The 20,608-nt window shown below is 35.3% G+C and overlaps 1 protein-coding gene across 11 annotated transcripts in view; it reads right to left on the minus strand.

Annotated features, from left to right (window-relative positions):
• The window catches only part of LOC123550579 (15-hydroxyprostaglandin dehydrogenase [NAD(+)]-like), an 85,123-nt gene that overhangs the window by 15,289 nt on the left and 49,226 nt on the right, over window positions 1-20,608 (minus strand). For 10 of the 11 annotated variants that reach the window (XM_053545513.1, XM_053545522.1, XM_053545515.1 and 7 more), the window contains exons 2-8: window positions 13,752-13,939; window positions 12,721-12,844; window positions 10,600-10,712; window positions 9,962-10,058; window positions 8,516-8,592; window positions 8,032-8,195; window positions 6,125-6,867 (exon numbers count right to left, since the gene is read on the minus strand). In XM_053545513.1, coding sequence (XP_053401488.1) covers window positions 6,744-6,867; window positions 8,032-8,195; window positions 8,516-8,592; window positions 9,962-10,058; window positions 10,600-10,712; window positions 12,721-12,844; window positions 13,752-13,844 — 792 coding nt within the window. In that variant the 5' untranslated portion in view covers window positions 13,845-13,939 and the 3' untranslated portion in view covers window positions 6,125-6,743. Of the gene's footprint in view, window positions 1-6,124; window positions 6,868-8,031; window positions 8,196-8,515; window positions 8,593-9,961; window positions 10,059-10,599; window positions 10,713-12,720; window positions 12,845-13,751; window positions 13,940-20,608 lie in introns of those variants that run through there. The other variant, XM_053545525.1, reaches the window with a different exon arrangement.

Below are 20,608 nucleotides of genomic sequence, written 5' to 3' on the forward strand. Positions count from 1 at the left end.
TAAAATTGATTAGAGTTTGATTATAAAGTATGTACACAAATAGGATTCAAACAAGGACAAAAGTCCAACAAGGATAGACACATTCAAAGAATGCAGCCGACAACACAACACTCTGCATAAAAAAGGGTACTTACAAATTGCACATTTACACGGACTGAGGACACAAATCAATCTTTTACTGAAACAAAATAAAAGGGTAGATTTCATGTAAGCCTGAAGCATCCCAAACACAGACAGAGAGCAATGCATCGCCAAGTAGACCCGCAACAAAAAAGAAACTGTGGTGTATTGGAAGATATGGTAGACGGGTTGCTTCAAAACATAAAAATACTATAAAAGGCTACAGCTGGTGAGTACTAGTGGTGAATGAATTCTTTTGTCCATGCATTAATGTCAAGCTTAGGCTAAAATTGATTTTACATTAAATTCTAAATACGTACATGATATGTACACAAATCTTCTTCTGTCTCTCAAAGTGGTGCCTCGAAAAAGCTGATATAATAACCGTCATAAGAATTTCAAGGAGTCAATAAACTAAGACGAATAATAGCCCGGCCTTTGCACCAGCAGTTACTAGGGCCTGTCAAAACATTTTCTCATTCCTTAGGCCCCTCCGTAATAAGAGTAATCTTTATGAGATTTTTGTCAAATGAAATAAAATCTGTAAGAAGATCCTTTGGAAGCTTAGTTTTTTTTTCAAATCCCAGAGATCTTTGAAAATGTTTATGTAACTAATGTAACCTGTACAAATAGAATTGAGCCGTGCCATGGGAAAACCAACATAGTGATTTGAGCGCAGTCTGGTCAGGATCCATGCTGTTCGCTTTCAAAGCCTATTACAATTAGAGAAACCGTTAGTGGATGCGCAGGCTGGTCTGGATCCATGCTGGTCACAAAGCCACTATGTTGGTTTTCTCATGGCGCGGCTCAATTTATGATGTAGGATTTATATTAATGGTGTATGGCCTTGTTACTGCAATTTGATACATATTTTGATATGTCGCCCTGAAAGCTTTCATTCAAATTGTTTATTTCAGAAAATGAAATATAATATTAAGATATCATCATCATGCGTAAAACATCGTATACTGTGAAATCAATAATATTCGTGGTGGATTAATTATCGTGGATTTTGTGGTTGCATCAATCCCCAAAATAAAACCGCAACGAACAAAGAAAATACCTATATATTCATCAACAAATTAAAGTACCCATGCAATAATATTTTGGGCCAAATCTAGGACATTTCATCCCCACGAAATTAAAAGATTTTCACAGTACTTTATCTTATATATTACCCTCGTTTACAAATTTATAAGTGCCATTCATATCAGGTCTGCCTACTAATTATTCTAACAGGACGATAATCAACGAGTTACATGAAAAGTAGCGTTTCAGCAACACTGACAAAATTCAACCTCGAAAGGACAAATAGCACCAGATCTAGTATACAAATGAGTTTAAACAAAAGTGAAAACCAGTGCAACTTCCGGAATGTTTTGTTTGTTACCGTGGCTGTTTGTTTGAAAAACGGGCATGCACAGTGCAAGAGTATAACAAAATCGTTCAGCAATAACATTTTTTTTTAGTTTTGGTGATTTATGATAAGGTAAGGATTCTTTTTTTTAAGTCGGATGTAATGGGTAATTGACTTAGCATATTTTACCCGAATTACTTAAAAATAAACCAAAAACATTTCTTGCATGCCGGACAGAATTTTACGTGTTTTAGAGGATGTCAGATGACTCTCGTGATGTTATTTATGAATGAATGCATAAAATCATACACTACTATAATAAAGTAGTATCTAAAAGAAATGAATTTGTTCTTAGTTTTGGTTATTGGAAGAATAAGGTATGGATGTAAACACCCGGCGCTCGGGTAATTGTTCTGCGTTAAGTTATCATCTAAACAGTTACGTCGGTGCCGGATATGTGCACCTGCACCTGCAATCTGAAATAATCTTATAATTTACATCAGGAAAACCATACCAGGGATAAATGACAACATACTTGATTAGGTATACTGACATTTACTTCAACAGAATACTGCATATTTTGAAAACAACTGGTTGTTCATGAGTATCAGTAAGTCAACAAGGTTAGCTTTGTATAAAAGCTAGTCAGCGGCCCGGTTCTACAAAAACTGCGACTGGAATATCTGCAAGATAGGCATACTGGTATACCTTTGACCAGTTACACAATAAGGGAACAACTTCCATTTAGAAAGAGTAAAAAAAGGGATCGGTATTAATTCTCCCGAATTTAGTGTACGCACACTATTAAACCTATGTTAAACCTAACCCTAACCTTTAGTCAGTATATTGTACACTCAATACGTGCTTACATCCAAAAGGGGCGATTTAATGTTGGCGGTTAAAATAGCCTCCATGTGATTCGAAAGATTCTGTCTTCTTCGTTGTGTTTAAAGAAAACTTCTATTAAAATAACGACCCGTCATGACTTATATAACACATTTTGATCATGCGCGCAGTGTATTTTGTATAAAGTGAATTACAAATACACATGCTTAGGTGACAATGGACACGCTATCACAAAGAAATCACCACAGTGGATAAGATTTATTGGATAATAATAAATGAATATCAAAATATTTGAATACAAATTTATATTTATATTAGACGAGCATATTTTGCGCACTATTTATCGGTTTAAAATCCCAAATGCTTCAAGGCTATGATTGCCTATGTCCCTGTATGTGTTCGTTATGTTTGTGCATGTGTTTTTGTGTAAAGTTCCGTCACTTATACACCTTCACTTTGTATCTGCTGCAAAGGTACGTTTTCTTAAAATTTGGATTTTCCTATTCAGTGCGTGTATGATTTTGATAAGGTACGCACAACATCCTCTGGAAGTGCTTTACAGTAACATTTTGAATCCGTCAACATGACACATATTACGACGGTGATAATACATGTATTTATGCCAAATAAATTATATTGACTCTTGACAAATCTCAGAAATCCCTCTGCAATGATTCCTGAATTTTATACATGAATCAAACAGGCAGACATTTCTCGTATTGTTTAAAACATTTGTGACACATAGTGATAACTGCATAATTGCACTAAAACATACATAAACATATACATACAAACAAACATACATACATACATACAACCAAATCCTGATTAATGCCAATGGATTCTTATTTTACTGTGCAATTTTGGAGCTTCTGACTAGTTACACCATCATTTTACAAGTATTATTTGTTCTCTTAGACTTACTATAAAGTAGAAATGGATAAAAAACAAATTAAAATCCCTTGATACCTTTGCACTTTCTTCATCATGGTAAAGTCATATTATATTTTACTAACTGAGTGACTGTGTATTGATTATATATTTCACAAATGAAAACAAAATTCAATTGCCGCAAATCATAAAAATATTATATTCAACGTCCTTCAACAGTGCGTTTAATACTCAGAGGTTGTAGAAGCAAAAACCTGATAAAATGTTTGTTTATCGCCAACTTTATTTGCCATCTTGACTGAAGATCGGGAGCTATAATTCGAGATGTTCAGCATTCATATTGATATGCCGTGTAGGCTTTAATACAGTTCACAGCAGATGTAATCAAACACAGACCTACACTATTATAAAACACCTGAAAACGTATAATATTGCTTTTCAGTTTACTAGTGATAAGCCACTTTATTACATTTTATTTGATAGCATTCTTTGGCATGGGAATGTAGTTTACGTGCTTACACGTGTAGAAAAATATCCAACCTCTAAAATAACAGTCCTTTTTGTAGCGGCAATTTCGAACAACTCTCCAGATTTTGATGACTTGTGCATTTGCTGTCATTATCAACTGATTGCAGGAATTTTTCAAAACATGCTAAATAAAATGTACACGGGTTTGTCCATGCCTTCCTATACATGTTAAGATGACAATTAGGTAAAATTTTAAATTGTCTATGATTTTTCTAAACTAGATGCCCACGGGCAATATTGTTAGGCACCCCGCCTTGTCAGAACTTGATGTTATTTACCGTTTACTTTTGTGTCCAAGATTTTAGATCTCACCGGGAGACCAGTGCCAGCCCGCCCCTCCTCGTTTTCCCAGCTTATCCATGGCTGTCTGTGGTCAACCCTATCTGTTTCAATTGGTTATCAACTTCCTTACCCAACTAGCCCGGGTATTCCTTACAATTTAGCCCCTAGACCCTTATTTGTCCTTTAAATCATATTCATCTCTACATTGCTCTACCTAGGTCAGAAGCCATCTTTGTTGTTTACTTCGGTTGTTTCCGGTTGTGCTCGATTCTTTACGAAACCAAATAAATCGAGTTCGATGTCCACGGAAACACCCGAAATGCGTTATCGGAGCTCTTCTGCGTCATCATGTTGATGACGTAGGCAGAACATCTATGACGGGTATAAATACCCCGGTTTCCGTCTCTTCTTTGCCAATCAAAACTCCTCCTAAAGTGTAGGTGACCCTTACTGGAGGTCATTCGAATATTTAGCTCTACATTGTTTACATTCTATCTTTAGATCTAGAAGAGCTTAGTACTTATGCCTAGACCGAAGAACGAGGTTTGTCTCTACATTTCTACAATAATAAAGCTCTACAATGAGTAGCCCTGGTCTCTACGAACTGGTACTTGTGGTCTCCCCCAAAATTACCCCATTCAGAGAACTACGGATAATCCCTATATAGAATTTACACTATCTACCAAGATCTACACGACTTAGACCACCATATTGTGCAAGAACACTATTAACATATACAAATATATTCTTATTAATAGATATACTCTACGGTTATAGAATCTTTTCTCTACGGTACACTATGTAGAGCTACTACGAAGAGCCTATATTATATATTTATATACATAATACGTTGGACTTCGTCTTATATATGAAGAGATATATATCACTTCATTAAAACTAATAACCTTGAGCTGGTGTTGTGTTGTGTTGTGTTATGTAGTGTAGTAACCATATACTTATTACAAACCCAAAGAGGTCCCCAGTATGAAGGAGCTGTGTAATAGAAATGGAGTCTGACCTGGAATCGAACCCAGGGCCAATTGTTTAATAGAGTACATGAGAGAGACTCCTGAATGAGCCATCCGGCCTCTTAAAGTTTCTATTTCTATATATATCCTGACATACATAGGTAGAGTTATAGACTCCTGGAGAGCATGTACCGCTTGGTCCCTTATATAACAGCTAGCGCCTAGTAACGAACCCTAAATGTTCGCGTGCAAGGGCAGGTGCACGGGCAGAACAATATGTCGAGCCCTCCAGCTGTCAAAAGGACTAGGAGTTGCACATGACACCCTGTCTCACTGAGGCAAACATTTATGCCAAATGAAAAATGATTGCAAAAAGTTACAATACAAGTTATTTATAGTAACAACAAAGGGGAGTAAATCTTTAAAAAAAATCTAAGTCCACACAAAAATCCTTACCAGTAGAGATAGGTCAAAATACACCTCAAAATTGGATGTAACATGCATATTGTACTTCAGAAAAGTGGTCTTTATTTTTCCCTACGACCAGTAATAAAAAGTTACAATATAAGCTATTTATAGTAACAACAAAGGAAAGTAATTCTAGGTTCTTGCACATGGCACTCCGTCTCATGATGGTGAACAATTGTGCCAAGTTACATCAAAATCCCTCCATGCATGAAAAAGAAATGCTCCGGACAAAGTCATTCTTGTATCTGACATTTGACCTCTAAGTGTGACCTTGACCTTAGACCTAGGGTCCTGGTGCTTGCGCATGCCACTCCGTCACATGGTTGTGAACATTTGTGCCAAGTTACATCAAAATCCCGACATGCATGAAGAAGAAATGCTCTGGACAAAGTCATTATTGAATTTAACCTTTGACCTCCAAGTGTGACCTTGACCTTTGAGATAGGAACCTGCGGTTTGCGCACGACACTCCGTCTCACTGAGGTTAACATTCTTACCAAATATAAAAGAAATTGCTCCTTGCATGTTCAAGTTATGGTCCGGACAAACAAATCCGGACGGATGCACGGACGCATGCACGCACGCACGCACATCCACCGAACAGCCATTTTGACAACTATGTCTTCGCTTCCGCAAGCGGGCTCGACAAAAAGGAATTGACACAAACGGTATATCTGTTTATTCACAATGATAAATGTTACAGTACACAATTCACATATGAATGTAAAACACATGTGTTGAAATAAAATATTATGTAAGCTAAAAAAAAAGAATTATATCTTCTTATGCAAAATCATACATCAACTGTTATTATCAGCATTTGATCAGGACACAAAACGTACCTCTTGCGTAAATGTATAGAGAAAAACTAAGCATTCGAATGTTTCTTCACAGATCACACAAATGAATTTCTGCTTATGTGATAATGAATCAAGCTCTTTGTAGTCAAGTTATGGATAACTGATCTTACTCTATGCAATCCCTGAGGTAAATCAAAAGCCCGTATTGTGTTAGAATCAGAATCACTTCTTAAAAAAAAACACAAAAAAACACCGTAATTCGACTTGGAATTTAATCCGCTGGATTTCTGTTTATCATGTATTTACGGCAACATGCAATTACTGCGTGAGGGATACATTATATCAGACTTTTACTCATTGTTAAAACTTCTTGGATCTGTCTTTTCCCTTTGCATAATACAGTTAAAAACACAATCAGCGTCAACTTCCTGAACAGCCCTCACTGCGTCGCCTACTTTTGTAACTGACTGACATCCATACCGGCTACACATTCTCAACCGCCAATGTGCAATACTGATTTCCGGTCTTTTTAGCACATCTTAAGATGAGGCCATTCTTACTGTCGTCTTCAATCATTTCCATAAATACTGCTGAAACTTCTTCCACACTGAAATATAATATTTACGTTATTAGTATTCTTAATGTCACTGCCATCTTTTCAAAATTACTTTCTTAAGGTTCTTGTCTAAAAAGTTGTAGAAGGAATAACAATATTTATTTTCTTGCGTGTACTGAGTATATCAGCTTCCGTCTGAACTAGCGATAGGTGCAGACAATTGTCACCATTCTTGCTTTGTTATTCGCTTATGTAATTATAGTCCAACATACTATCACGATCTGAACCATTTGCTGACAACTTTCAGGCAGTATAAAAAGAGTACCAAATACTTAAGACTTATATTGTCATCTTTTAGAACAGCACAGAAACATTGTTCCCGCCCTGAAGATTGATCTCCCTATTTTATGACATTAAAGACATTGAGCTTGGGCTTGAGCGTGCGTTCCACATATCGCCGGAATGTGGCGAACATCTGAAACAAGTTACTTAAAACAGTTCAATGAAGACACAATTTCAACGCTTAGAACTTTTGGCATTGAGTTTTCATCTTGATCTTTGGCCGATGCAATTGCAACATGAACTTTTCTCCAGATGTGGAGAATATCCGGTCGATATTTTATGATTTTATGGACCGGACACGAAACTGGAAGAACGGACTACGTAAGTCTACGGACACGAAACTGGAATGACGGACTATGTAAGTCTACAAAGGAACATATTTCTTTCATACCGGACGGAGATTTCTGAGTTTTCGCCGGTTCTAGAAAACTCCATCTTACACTTTTTGGTGTTAGGCGACTATGCTTCTGTAAATGACGTACACCGAACAATATCTTTGTAGTTGACTAGTACAGTAATAGTTAAGTTTTAAGCAGAACTGTATAAAAACCAAATACTTCAATACATCTTCTATGTTCCTTATTGTTTATTTCTCAATACAAAAAGTTATTTTACGAAAAAAAGGTTCCGCTGCAGATGATAAAATAAAAGCGGAACTTACGTCGTGCTTTTGCATCGAATTGTTTAACATTATTTTTGATAGTATTTGTTCAATGTAGGACGCACGAAAATGCAGATGCAGATGAGAACATCCGGCTCTCGAGTAAAACAGTCGGATATAGCCGGATATTCCCAGCTGCACCTGCAGTCAGCGGAAGAATCTTACAACCTATACTACTGTTACGGAAAACAAAATTCGGTAAAAAGCCTTACGACATAACTCCTATATGTTCTATGAATGCGTTGACCTTTGCCATGTCTCCACCAATAACCTGAGTACCGTCCCCTGATGACAGGTTCTGTAGCATTGGCGTGTCTACAAATGCTGGACATAATACCATAAGCCGGATACCAGACTTTACTGCTTCTTCTGAAATCTGTAAACAATAAAATCATGTCTGAAGCTTTAAATAGCAAACAATATTTAGTTTAATTTAGAAATATCGGTCATTTATTCCATAGGGTTTTAATGGGACGCCGTATAAATACGAGCAGAATTTAGAAAGAAACAAGCAGTAAGCTTGAGTGCGAATTCTAAACTGTCACATATAACTATGTGATAAATGACTTATGAGTGTTACTAACTTTCCTAAAGGAATATCAGATACGCCTATGTTGAATTTAATCATTAAGACTTCAACTGAAACTGTACTCTGTATTATTTGATATTTAAAAAAAAAATGCAGAAAATTGTTACCGCATAACATCGTGTTGCGTGAACAATGCCAGCTTTTGTACATCCGTATGTCGGCGAGAAAGGGTTTGGATTGATTCCTGAAATCAGAAGAATTATAAATCTTTATGGAAATTTGTCGGACATATTTCATGCTTGGTTAGTTATCTAAGCTGTAGAGATATATAAAAAAAATAAAGATTATTATTTCTATTTTTTTTATTGTCGAGTTACGTTATTACTTACTGAACCTGTGTTAGATTATATAAAAACAAACATACACATTTTCATAAAAGAGATGTAACGATTACTGAATGCATAAAGGGAAGTAATTCCATTAATATGCAAATTTGTAAACCTGTCAATTGTCATTGGAGTAAGATGACAGTAAATAAGAGCGATAAATCACCTTTGGTGATGAGCTAGCTTTTCACTAACGGGATTTGTGTGGCGAAAACATTACAGACAAAAACAGCAAAACGTAAAAGTATGCTGACCTATGGTTAACAACTTAAAATTTCTTAATATTATGAACACCCAAGTTATTGGAGGAAGACACCAGGTACCCACCCGGCGTTTATTTAACACGAACAAGCACAGATCTTCCAAAATGCATGTAAAATGAGTAGATTTATTAATTTTAACGCCATTTTATTTGGATGAAACAAGTGATAAAGGATTTAAATATACAGGTGCACCAGGTATAAATAAAAACTTAAGACTTTCTCAGTAGATCAATAAACTGATAAAAGTGGTATATTTACTGATAACTAACAGGTTATGCTAGCCCTAAAGCTTAAACTGACGTAGAAAATTCGATTTTGATTAAAAATGTTGAAGTATTTTGATTAGTTTTATAGATAAATATATTTGTTTAGATATTTGTTGAACTAATTTTCTATTTTATGAAATTATTTTGCCGTCAATATTTTAATAAAACTACTCAATCAAAGTTTGAACATTGCCTTAATGTGTGTTGCCTAAATATATGCAATAATTTTGGGTTAACGGGAAATTTGCATAAGATCCATTTAACAGTATAACTATGACTGAATGTATGACCCCCATTATCTGCAGGAGGTGTCTTATTCTGAAAATGCCGTACAGAGTGAGGTTGAGCAGAGTGGTTGCGATGAAGTGAGGCACGGGTATTTTGCTGTCTGATGCAATGAGGTGTGTGCGATGACGTAAGGCGAGGTCACTTTGCTGTCAGACGCAATACAGTAGTTGCCATGGAGTTAAATAAGGGTCCTTTGCTGTCTGTAACAATGCGATCGGTCCTTTGAAGTGAGGCGATGGTACTTTGCTGTGTAAATTGCTGGCCATGCATTGAAGTATGGCGATGGTACTTTACTGTCTGACACAAAGTTATGCAAGTTATCAAACAATAGAAGGAAGATTGATTCACCTCAAAAGTAAGAAGACAAAACAAAACTGAAACAGACAATAAATATGTTAAAAAAGACGGACCTCCAGCACTAGCCATATTTACAATGATTCCTCCATTCCCGCCATTATCTTTACTGAGGTCGTGCATGCCTAGTCTGGTTCCTCGAATGGTCCCTTTCTGTAAAGAATATATGGTGTATATCATGTAAAGGTATCCGATCCACAAATAGATAACATTGCAATGCCTGGTGACCCCATGTTTTTGGTATCGTTCGAAAGAGTTGCGTCTGCTGAACAAGAATTAGTAAATAAGATGGCAATAATAATATGCGCGAATCACTTCAGTCATCTTATTTTTCACTGCGAAATGATCAATCTTACACTGTATTAATTGGATTTGTGTTGAAGTATCATTGAAAATTATAACATGTAAAAAGAAATAATTCTGTGACATGTTTTTGTCATGTAATATATATTTTCTTTTTCAGTAGACAATACACATTCAAATGATACCAAAATTATATGAGCTTACCAGACATCCGAATATTTGATATATATTAATAGCACAGTCATATAGAACTTGCTTTAATATCAAAGTTTTGTGGACCGGACACCTAAAGATAAAAACGTTGACAATTTATGGTTACGTCATACACCCGTCTCGGAATAGATTCAGTTCATACCGCAAACTTAAGTATTTAATGAAGCGAAATTGTTACCATGTTGACGTCAACGACTCTCTCCCACTTGTCGTCTGATTCTCCCCCAATACCCGCGTTATTTACAACTATATCAATCCCGCCAAATACTTCTTTCGTCCGTTTGAATGCTTCTGAAAAAAATATATATCGGCTGGTTAATTTATAACATCATGTTATTCTTCTGCTGCGCAGTTTCATGCAAAAAAAAAAATCAGTTCGTATTTTATGCCCCTTTTGTACAAACATTCGCGCACATACACAAAAGTTAAAACGTAATCTTAATACCAATGTTACGGTATAACATTTTCAGAAATATAATTATCATATGAAAACATTAATAAAAACTCTTAAGATGTAATTGTATCCGTAAAGAAATTTTAATATAAAACTGCAAATAAACTGATGCAGTTTTTCAAAAGTATGAACGTAATAGTTCTGTATTTCAGCGTTTGAATACTAAATTGAATATATAGGTACATTGCTTTATCGTAAAGGTCTAAAACTGCGCATGAATAAGAGTTCTATTCTAGTAAAAAGTACATTTATATTTAATTTATTATTTTACAAGATTTATGTAGCGCCTTTTTCATGATAAACGCGTTCAAATGCGCTTTACATAGAAGACAACTTTGTAAATATTTTATCCTAACATTCCATCAACAGGAAATGTATTAGACTGGTAAAAGGTTTATGGGCACTGGCTTGATTTTAACTACAAGACATGTATTTTTATCTAAAAACCTTTATATTTAATTAAATTATATAATATACTGGCGACAGTTGTCTAAACAGAAGTATAAAATAATTTTTTAAAAAGTCATAATGGTATGTCTGCCTCATCAACAACCGCGATACGGTATCAGCTATAAAGTTTATTTCTCAGCACAGTCCGTATTATAGGCCACATTTCCAAAATTATGATTAAGGAAGTCGCCCAGGAAAAGGTCTGAAAGCATTTTTATGTGGATACATACTGGCAAACACAAGGTAAAGCGAACGTTATTTCCATCAGAAATGCCAAAATCAATTTATTATTATCTCGAGTTTAAATAGGTTTTCACAAGTACTCAATTAACTGCACATTTTAAAATAATCCAAAGCAATTTCTTGCTGATCTTAGACAGAATCACTATGAAGAAGAACTTTCTGCCTTTCAGTATCTTTATTAATTAATTGTACGGTGAATAGTACGGCATAGCATGCTTTAGTTACGTCGAAATGTTTCTTTTGTTTAGCATACTTGTATTTTAATTAATTGAGCCGCGCCATGAGAAAACCAACATAGTGGGTTTGCGACCAGCATGGATCCAGACCAGCCTGCGCATCCGTGCAGTCCGGTCAGGATCCATGCTGTTCGCTTTTAAAGCCTATTGGAATTGGAGACACTGTTAGCGAACAGCATGGATCCTGACCAGACTGCGCGGATGCGCAGGCTGTTCTGGATCCATGCTGGTCGCAAACCCACTATGTTGGTTTTCTCATGGCACGGCTCAATTCTTCTTGAAATTCAAGTAAAACTATGACTTGCGTGTTTGTTTGTTGTCTTTTTAATAGAAATTTAGTTATTCGCGGCGGCCAGTTGGCCTAATCAGTGTTCAGTATTGACCCGTACTAACCACTTTAAGTGGTAATCAGAAATGGGTGACAAATGACTTATTAAATGAAACAAACCAGGCCATATTTTGCAAAGAAAGCTGGTATATATGTTACTATAAATATTGTAAGATGTTTTATATTATAAAGTTTTTTGGTATTGGTATTGGTATACTTGTATTGCGGTATCCGGAAGCAGGTGTTAAAATGCTAAGACATTTTCTAAAGTATATAATGGCATTCCAACAATAATTAAATGAAAAGAAAATGACGAAAATAAAGAAAACATTGAAGTTATAAATACACTATTCTGAATTTTGAAGCAAAATCAGCAGGTGTTTTGTTTTTTGTTTGTTTCCTTTTTGTATAATTATTCATGGTCAAAACGTCGTAAGATCGATCTTTTTAACTCAATCGTTGACAATCAGCTGCATCTGTCAGTTACATTGTGGCATAATATTTATTCTTGTGTTTTTTTTCAAAACATAAAGGGTAATTGAAACTCAGAATGTTATAGAAGTAATGTCTTTAGATGACATGAAATACCTTCAAACTCTGTCTGAGATGTGACGTCACATTTACAGAATATAGCTTTACCATCTCCGTGTTTTGTATTGAGTTCATTCACTGTGGCCTCTCCACATTGACTGTTGAAATCCACCACACACACCTACATGTCAAAATAAAATGTGTTATGCAAGAATTTAACCGTAACAAAAAGAAAACTTTTAAACTATGAAGAATAACGTAATTTTCATCTCTTTGAATTTACTGTTACTGTATGATAGACAGAGAAATTATGATAATATTGTATACATGATATTAATATTTTGTTTTATTATTCATCTTGAATAAAACCTGGGGAAAAAAACAACAAAGAAGTTGAGAAAATTTAAGTATGATTAATACAATTTAAAGTTATATGAGCCGTGCCATGAGAAAACCAACATAGTGCGTTTGCGACCAGCATGCATCCAGACCAGCCTGCGCATCCGCGCAGTCTGGTCAGGTTCCATGCTGTTCGCTTTCAAAGCCTTTTGTAATTAGAGAAACCATTAGAGAACAACATGGATCTTGACCAGACTGTGCGGATGCGCAGGCTGGTCTGGATCCATGCTGGTCGCAAACGCACTATGTTGGATTTCTCATGGCGCGGCTCATATAATGGACTGGTATATTTAAGACTACACTTAAGTGAAAAGCTGTTCAAGTATCTACAAATGACCTTGATATCAAAATGTTTCTCTCTCTCTCTCTCTCTCTTTCTCTCTCTCTCTCTCTCTATTTATGATGGTGTTGTAAATTTAGCTACCATCTATGGTGGCTGATTTGTGCCACTTCGTTATTTCGTTTTGTCGCAGCGACACAACGACAAACGTCGTATGGCGCCCCGCCGAACGTCACCCCGCCGAATGTCGTTATGGCGTCACGACAATCGTCGCCCCGCCGAACGTTCCTGCGACAGAACGGAATGGCACATACAGCCACTATAGCAAGGATTTCCAATGCGCACTTTGTATATATCAAAGGAGAATCAAAGTATTTTTTAGATAAATACAGATCAATAAAATACCTACCTTTGCCCCAGCAGCTACTAGGGTCTCTGCAAATCCTTTTCCCATTCCTGAGGCACCTCCAGTAATCAGTGCTACTTTCCCGTCCACCTTCATCTTGCCAAATGTCCTCCGAGAGTCCTTAGTCACATGAACGTTTCTTTAACAGGCCTTCATAGCAATTCTTCGTTTTTCTTCAAATGCGCCGTGCTCTGAAAACAAAATTAATGTCCAACACTACCTGAATAAACACGATGTATAAGTTATAAAACGTAAGAAGTCCTTTTACTGCAATTTTAATTCATATTTTGATATTTCGTATTCAAGTTGTTTAGTTTTTGCATAAGACATCGTCACCATGTGCAAAACATTTATAGGCCTACAAGCTGTAAAATGCTCATTTTTCTATCTATATTTTTTTGCCAGATTATTCAACCTTACGATCAATGTGATAGTTATCCGTTCATCTACAGTGACAAATTCACTAAGACGCCCCGCGAAATCGATTATAATTTCGCATAAAAATATTTACAATTAAAATGATGAATGATATTTACAAATTTACAAAGTTTTAACACACACCTTATGTAAACAAAAAAAAAAACCCCAGAAAGCTTAATTACTCCAGTGCATAAACAACGGTAGTAACTTCAAAATTTAAGTCTTGTTTCACTGGCAGTTAAAATATGTTTAAATGGTCAAGCAAATAAACTTAAACGTCTTAACCCATGTTATCTTTATGTTGCACAATTTAATCTGATAGTCCATTTAACCGTGGATGCCACCGGGGTGTCTTTCAATGCAAATAATAGACTGAATAAGAGGGAATCTTAATATTGTGTAAAAGTTTAGGTTTAGCGTTTGATATACTTTGATCAAGATTATTAAACGTAAGTTTTCCTAAAGGAAATTCGGACACCGGCGTTAAGCGTTTGCCAGGAGTTTAAAACATTTGTGACTACATTTTGTCAACATCCGGGTTTTCAATAAGGAGGCAGTAAACAGTTTTCTGAGCTTCTCGGCCTAGAGTCGCCTACCTAACTTTCAAAACCTCACACAAAAGTCTGTAACCACACACCTGAAATAAAGATATTGCAACATTAACATCACTGTATGTCTATCGTTACAAACCACCTGCAATACATCTCTAATATCTAGTTTTCTGTTTACAAGACCTGAATTTTGTGCTCTCCCGGTCGCGGAAACTGATGACGAAAAAAGCTAAATTTGCCAATTTTTCAGTCGCTGCAGAAAATTCCCTGAAAATGATAGCCCCAATTGCTACACTGTTCCATACTCCAGTAACACTGTAAAATCTGAAAATAAGCTGAAATATATGGGCCATCCGTACCGTTTTTTCACTATTACACTTTTCCTGAGGCCCCTGCTAAAATGACAACCCCACTTTAAGCTAGCTCAGAGGAAGCATGTATACGCTCCTGCAAGTCATTACGTCATACTATCAAGATCAAGGCTACCCAACTGATTTTCTTTAAATAAGTGAAACTCAATTCTAGCCGCTGAAACTTCAATTCTAGCAATTATTATTATTTAGAAGTTCAAATATGCACTTCATTCCGTAAATTGCCTCTTATTCGTAAATTTCACCCCGGCCAATTCGACACTAACAGCTGAAAACTGTTTACTGCCTCCTTAAGGGAGACAAAAGTGACCCCAATAGTATGACATTTGCTGTTTATTTTGTAATTTAATCAATTCTGACCAAAAGAAACCCAATTTCATACATATCCAACATATGCTGTTGAAAATTTTGACAACTGGAGTACATCATGTTTGCAAAAATTCTACCAGGAACGCGTACCGAAATTAACTAGTAACATTATAGTTTCATTTAAGGCCCATTGCATACAAAAATGAGGTCTCAACCATGTTTTTAGTATCTAGATATGTTCAGCTGCCAAGCTGGCTGAATATTATAGCAATTTTAAGTCACTGGTACTGTGCTGGACCTGCTCCAGGAAGCTACAAGCACATGCATGAGCACCATATGTCACCGTCTTAACGTTTCACAAAATATACCACTACATGCTAATTTGTCTATTCCAAGACACTAAATGGTGTCTATTTGAAGATAATTATCTGCACTGTGATATTTAGCTATGATGTACATGATTTTCAACCCATAGAACTGACTGCATCAGACCACGAGTCTATGTTAAGACCTCAGTTTGATAATGATCACCTTCCGTGAGTGATGAAATATGTGAAAAACGTTACTTTTGAGACAAACCTTTCAAAACCCATCTATTTCAGGGAAAAAGATGTCTATTCTCTAAACTTTGTGTGCTGTGACTGGAGTCTATGTTATATGCAATATGTACATAAATTCTAAACTGAAACGAACAACGAAACACTGATTCAGAGGACATACTGCCGAAAGTACCCCCGAGGTCTGTTCCACAGCCCGAGCCGCTATTTTGCTGTTGAAAAGCTTACTGAATTAATAGAAATCAATGAATTTGCATGTGAATGCCTTATTTGACGACTTTTAATGTCACAGTAAGCATATGTCTAAGTAAAATGGTGTCACAACAGATATATCTTTCATTATATCGGCTCGGAAAACACTGTAAAACTGACTTTCATGTCTGAATCGCGGTTATCTCCCCTTAGTTCTTGCTCTTAAAAACTCTCATTTTGCTTCAAAATTAACTTTAAAACTCATATTCCTTCACAAATCGTACTGAAAAACCTCTAAGACATCAAATAAATGCACATGGAAGAACTTACAAATTTTCAAGATTTGCTCTTAATTAAGGAGGCAGTAAACAGTTTTCTGAGCTTCTCGGCCTAGAGTCGCCTACCTAACTTTCAAAACCTCACACAAAAGTCTGTAACCACACACCTGAAATAAAGATATTGCAACATTAACATCACTGTATGTCTATCGTTACAAACCACCTGCAATACATCTCTAATATCTAGTTTTCTGTTTACAAGACCTGAATTTTGTGCTCTCCCGGTCGCGGAAACTGATGACGAAAAAAGCTAAATTTGCCAATTTTTCAGTCGCTGCAGAAAATTCCCTGAAAATGATAGCCCCAATTGCTACACTGTTCCATACTCCAGTAACACTGTAAAATCTGAAAATAAGCTGAAATATATGGGCCATCCGTACCGTTTTTTCACTATTACACTTTTCCTGAGGCCCCTGCTAAAATGACAACCCCACTTTAAGCTAGCTCAGAGGAAGCATGTATACGCTCCTGCAAGTCATTACGTCATACTATCAAGATCAAGGCTACCCAACTGATTTTCTTTAAATAAGTGAAACTCAATTCTAGCCGCTGAAACTTCAATTCTAGCAATTATTATTATTTAGAAGTTCAAATATGCACTTCATTCCGTAAATTGCCTCTTATTCGTAAATTTCACCCCGGCCAATTCGACACTAACAGCTGAAAACTGTTTACTGCCTCCTAATTCGCCGTTCCCAAAAATGTGTTTGTTACTTCATTTTTGTCACAGATATAACCCCGATGTTTATTTTCGGTGCTATTTGACCTCTCAGATTCACAGGTCACATATACCTTTGGAAATAACGGCGAAAACCACATTAATATATTCATTTACCACTAACATAGAGTGTCACAGTGTTCGCCCAAATAAAAATGTTGCACGATTTTAAAATCATTGTATGTCTATGGTGTAAAACATACATTTAGTCACGTATAAGGAAGATCATGAACATCCTTAAGATATAATGTGATACTTTAACACATAAACGTTTCTAAAATTAGACACAAATGGATACAATTTCATCAAGGCTGCAAGAAATAATCTGAAATTCATGACAAAATTATTTAGTCTCATAAATATATAAATGCTGACAATTCTAAAATGAAACTATGTATAGGACAATTCTTAAATAACATGGAATACTCTCTAATCATCCCGGACGTCGACCATAATATCTTTACAAACGTACTAGGAACAACTTTTTGATAAGTAACTTTTGCAAATCAAGATTTCGTAGTTCTATTTCGAAATCAAACAAGAAACCATTTCATATTAGACTCGATTTCAATTTAGCCAGTTCTGATTAATATCTGTTTGTCTTACCTACATGAAAGCAACTTAACTTATTAAACAAACTGAGACACGCTGTCAAATGTTGCAAAATCTACATTTACAAAATTTATTTAAATTTAGTTTTGATGAAAAGCGTTTCACTTGAAAACAACTTTTCTTTGCTGTTAATCAAATACTTCATTATAAAAAGTTTCTACGATGACTGTACTTGGGCAATGAAAACATAATTAGTTTTAGTTTTACAAATATTTGAACACGGAAAGTGTGGCCTATTTAAAATGACAACTGAATAAAATATATAATGACGGTTTACTGAATAAACAAATATTACACCTGCAGAAGTGGAGATAATTCAAATACCCCTTTGATCAGCGGTGAGCCTATAAAACGACAGTACTATTATCTTTCGTTTTATCTAACTAAACTGCATCAATCCACGTATTTAAATCAAGTATTTAAACTATTTTGAAAGATGCAATGCAAGTACTTAATCCAAAATAAATGCTCTTTTAGACAAACACACCAAGTGCATTGACGACAAACTATTCATTTTTGTATCAAACCAATTTTACAAGAGGCCGTATTAATATAATTTTATCCAGGAAGCCAGTTGTTTTTTCTATTCTCAGAAACTTCCGTAAGTTAAAAGAAATATTTAAATGCATGTAATGTTATCAATGCCTCAGAGAATTACTAAGTAATCAAGTAAAACAAGCACAGTCAACTTTTTGGAGACGACATTGTTTACACTTTGCATCGTTTTTTTTACATCCATATTAATCGAAGAATAATTTTTTAACATTTTATCGCGAACCTTGCCCGCTTACATTGAATGTATTTTCAACATTACATCGAAACCTTGCCCGCTTACATTGATTATATTTTCAACATTTCACCGAAACCTTGCCCACCTACAATTGAATGTATTTTCAACATTACATCGAAACCTTGCCCACTTTCACTGAATGTATTTTCAACATTTCACCGAAACCTTGCCCACCTACAATTGAATGTATTTTCAACATTACATCGAAACCTTGCCCACTTTCACTGAATGTATTTTCAACATTACATCGAAACCTTGCCCGCTTACATTGATTATATTTTCAACATTTCACCGAAACCTTGCCCACCTACAATTGAATGTATTTTCAACATTACATCGAAACCTTGCCCACTTTCACTGAATGTATTTTCAACATTTCACCGAAACCTTGCCCACCTACAATTGAATGTATTTTCAACATTACATCGAAACCTTGCCCACTTTCACTGAATGTATTTTCAACATTACATCGAAACCTTGCCCACTTACATTGATTATATTTTCAACATTTCACCGAAACCTTGCCCACCTACAATTGAATGTATTTTCAACATTACATCGAAACCTTGCCCACTTTCACTGAATGTATTTTCAACATTTCACCGAAACCTTACCCACCTACAATTGAATGTATTTTCAACATTACATCGAAACCTTGCCCACTTTCACTGAATGTATTTTCAACATTTCACCGAAACCTTGCCCACCTACAATTGAATGTATTTTCAACATTACATCGAAACCTTGCCCACTTACATTGAATGAACTTTCAACATACATCAAAACCTTGCCCACTTTCACTGAATGCATTTTCAACATTACATCGAAACCTTGCCAATTACATTATTTTCGATAAAAGCATACATTCTCCTAGTGGGTTGATAACGATTATGTCCCAGTAATGACAAATATTGGCTTGATTTACACAACCCATGTTTATTAAAATCAGTTATATAAACAGCGGAATTAAAGGCAATAGAAATACCTCACAACACTAAAACGTGCAATATAAAAAAATCCGCGTATTATGTTTACTACATGTAACGTAATGTAACGTATTTTCGGTATTTTTAAATATTAGTAGCCGATTTTCGAATGCCATTAATTTTGTTAGCTAATTCATATCTGTAATTGTAGCTTAAAATTTTGCACATTTTTTTTTTTGAGAATTAAATACGCAACTTGATGTATTCATACCTAATAGAAAAAAAAACCTACATCATTTTACCTTTTACACTTTTAAAAGTGTTTACATACGGAGTATTAATAGAGCATATAACAAGAAAGTAGTGTATCTTAAACTACGGAGGCAATTTACAACCACTACACTTGACGTATTTATTAAAGTGAAATACACAGATTAAATAAATCAGTCAATTAGAAGATCCGTCTGAAGTAATAGCAGGCTGTTTGATTAAGACTGGTCATCACAAGTAATGAAATTTGTATTATGTTTTTGATCTCTACCGTCGAAATATTTTTCACCCATTAAACACCAACATAGTTGACCCGTGCAACCAGAGACAGTGTGAAATTAGCAGATTACATTTCACTGAACATTATATCTCAATATGCACTGTAAACATGTAATAAATAATACGATTTATCACTATATATCACTGATAAGAAATACACATTGTCACAAAACTATATTCTGCTACATGTACACACAAACGGTTATTAAATTTGTGGAATACCAATATATAAATCACATACTTTGTCTGACATGAGCCCATAAACTCGGTAAACTTAAAAGATTTTATTTAAAATCTCTTACTAGGTTGCTAATGAGCATGCGGTATATGTACTTTATGCCTTACACCAAGGTATATCTGAAACTGCAGTATATTCTTGGAGTCTTAAAGCAGACCGGGTTCTCAGAAAATACATCAACATTACACTGTATATAACCTTTTAAATCACTTTCAGTGTACGTGAATATTTTGTGTAACACATTTAGACATGCTAGCAATTGTACCCGTCGACAGCCATCTTTGCTTGA

Source organism: Mercenaria mercenaria, chromosome 6 (genome assembly GCF_021730395.1).
Source record: "Mercenaria mercenaria strain notata chromosome 6, MADL_Memer_1, whole genome shotgun sequence".
Taxonomy (NCBI): Eukaryota; Metazoa; Mollusca; class Bivalvia; order Venerida; family Veneridae; genus Mercenaria; species Mercenaria mercenaria.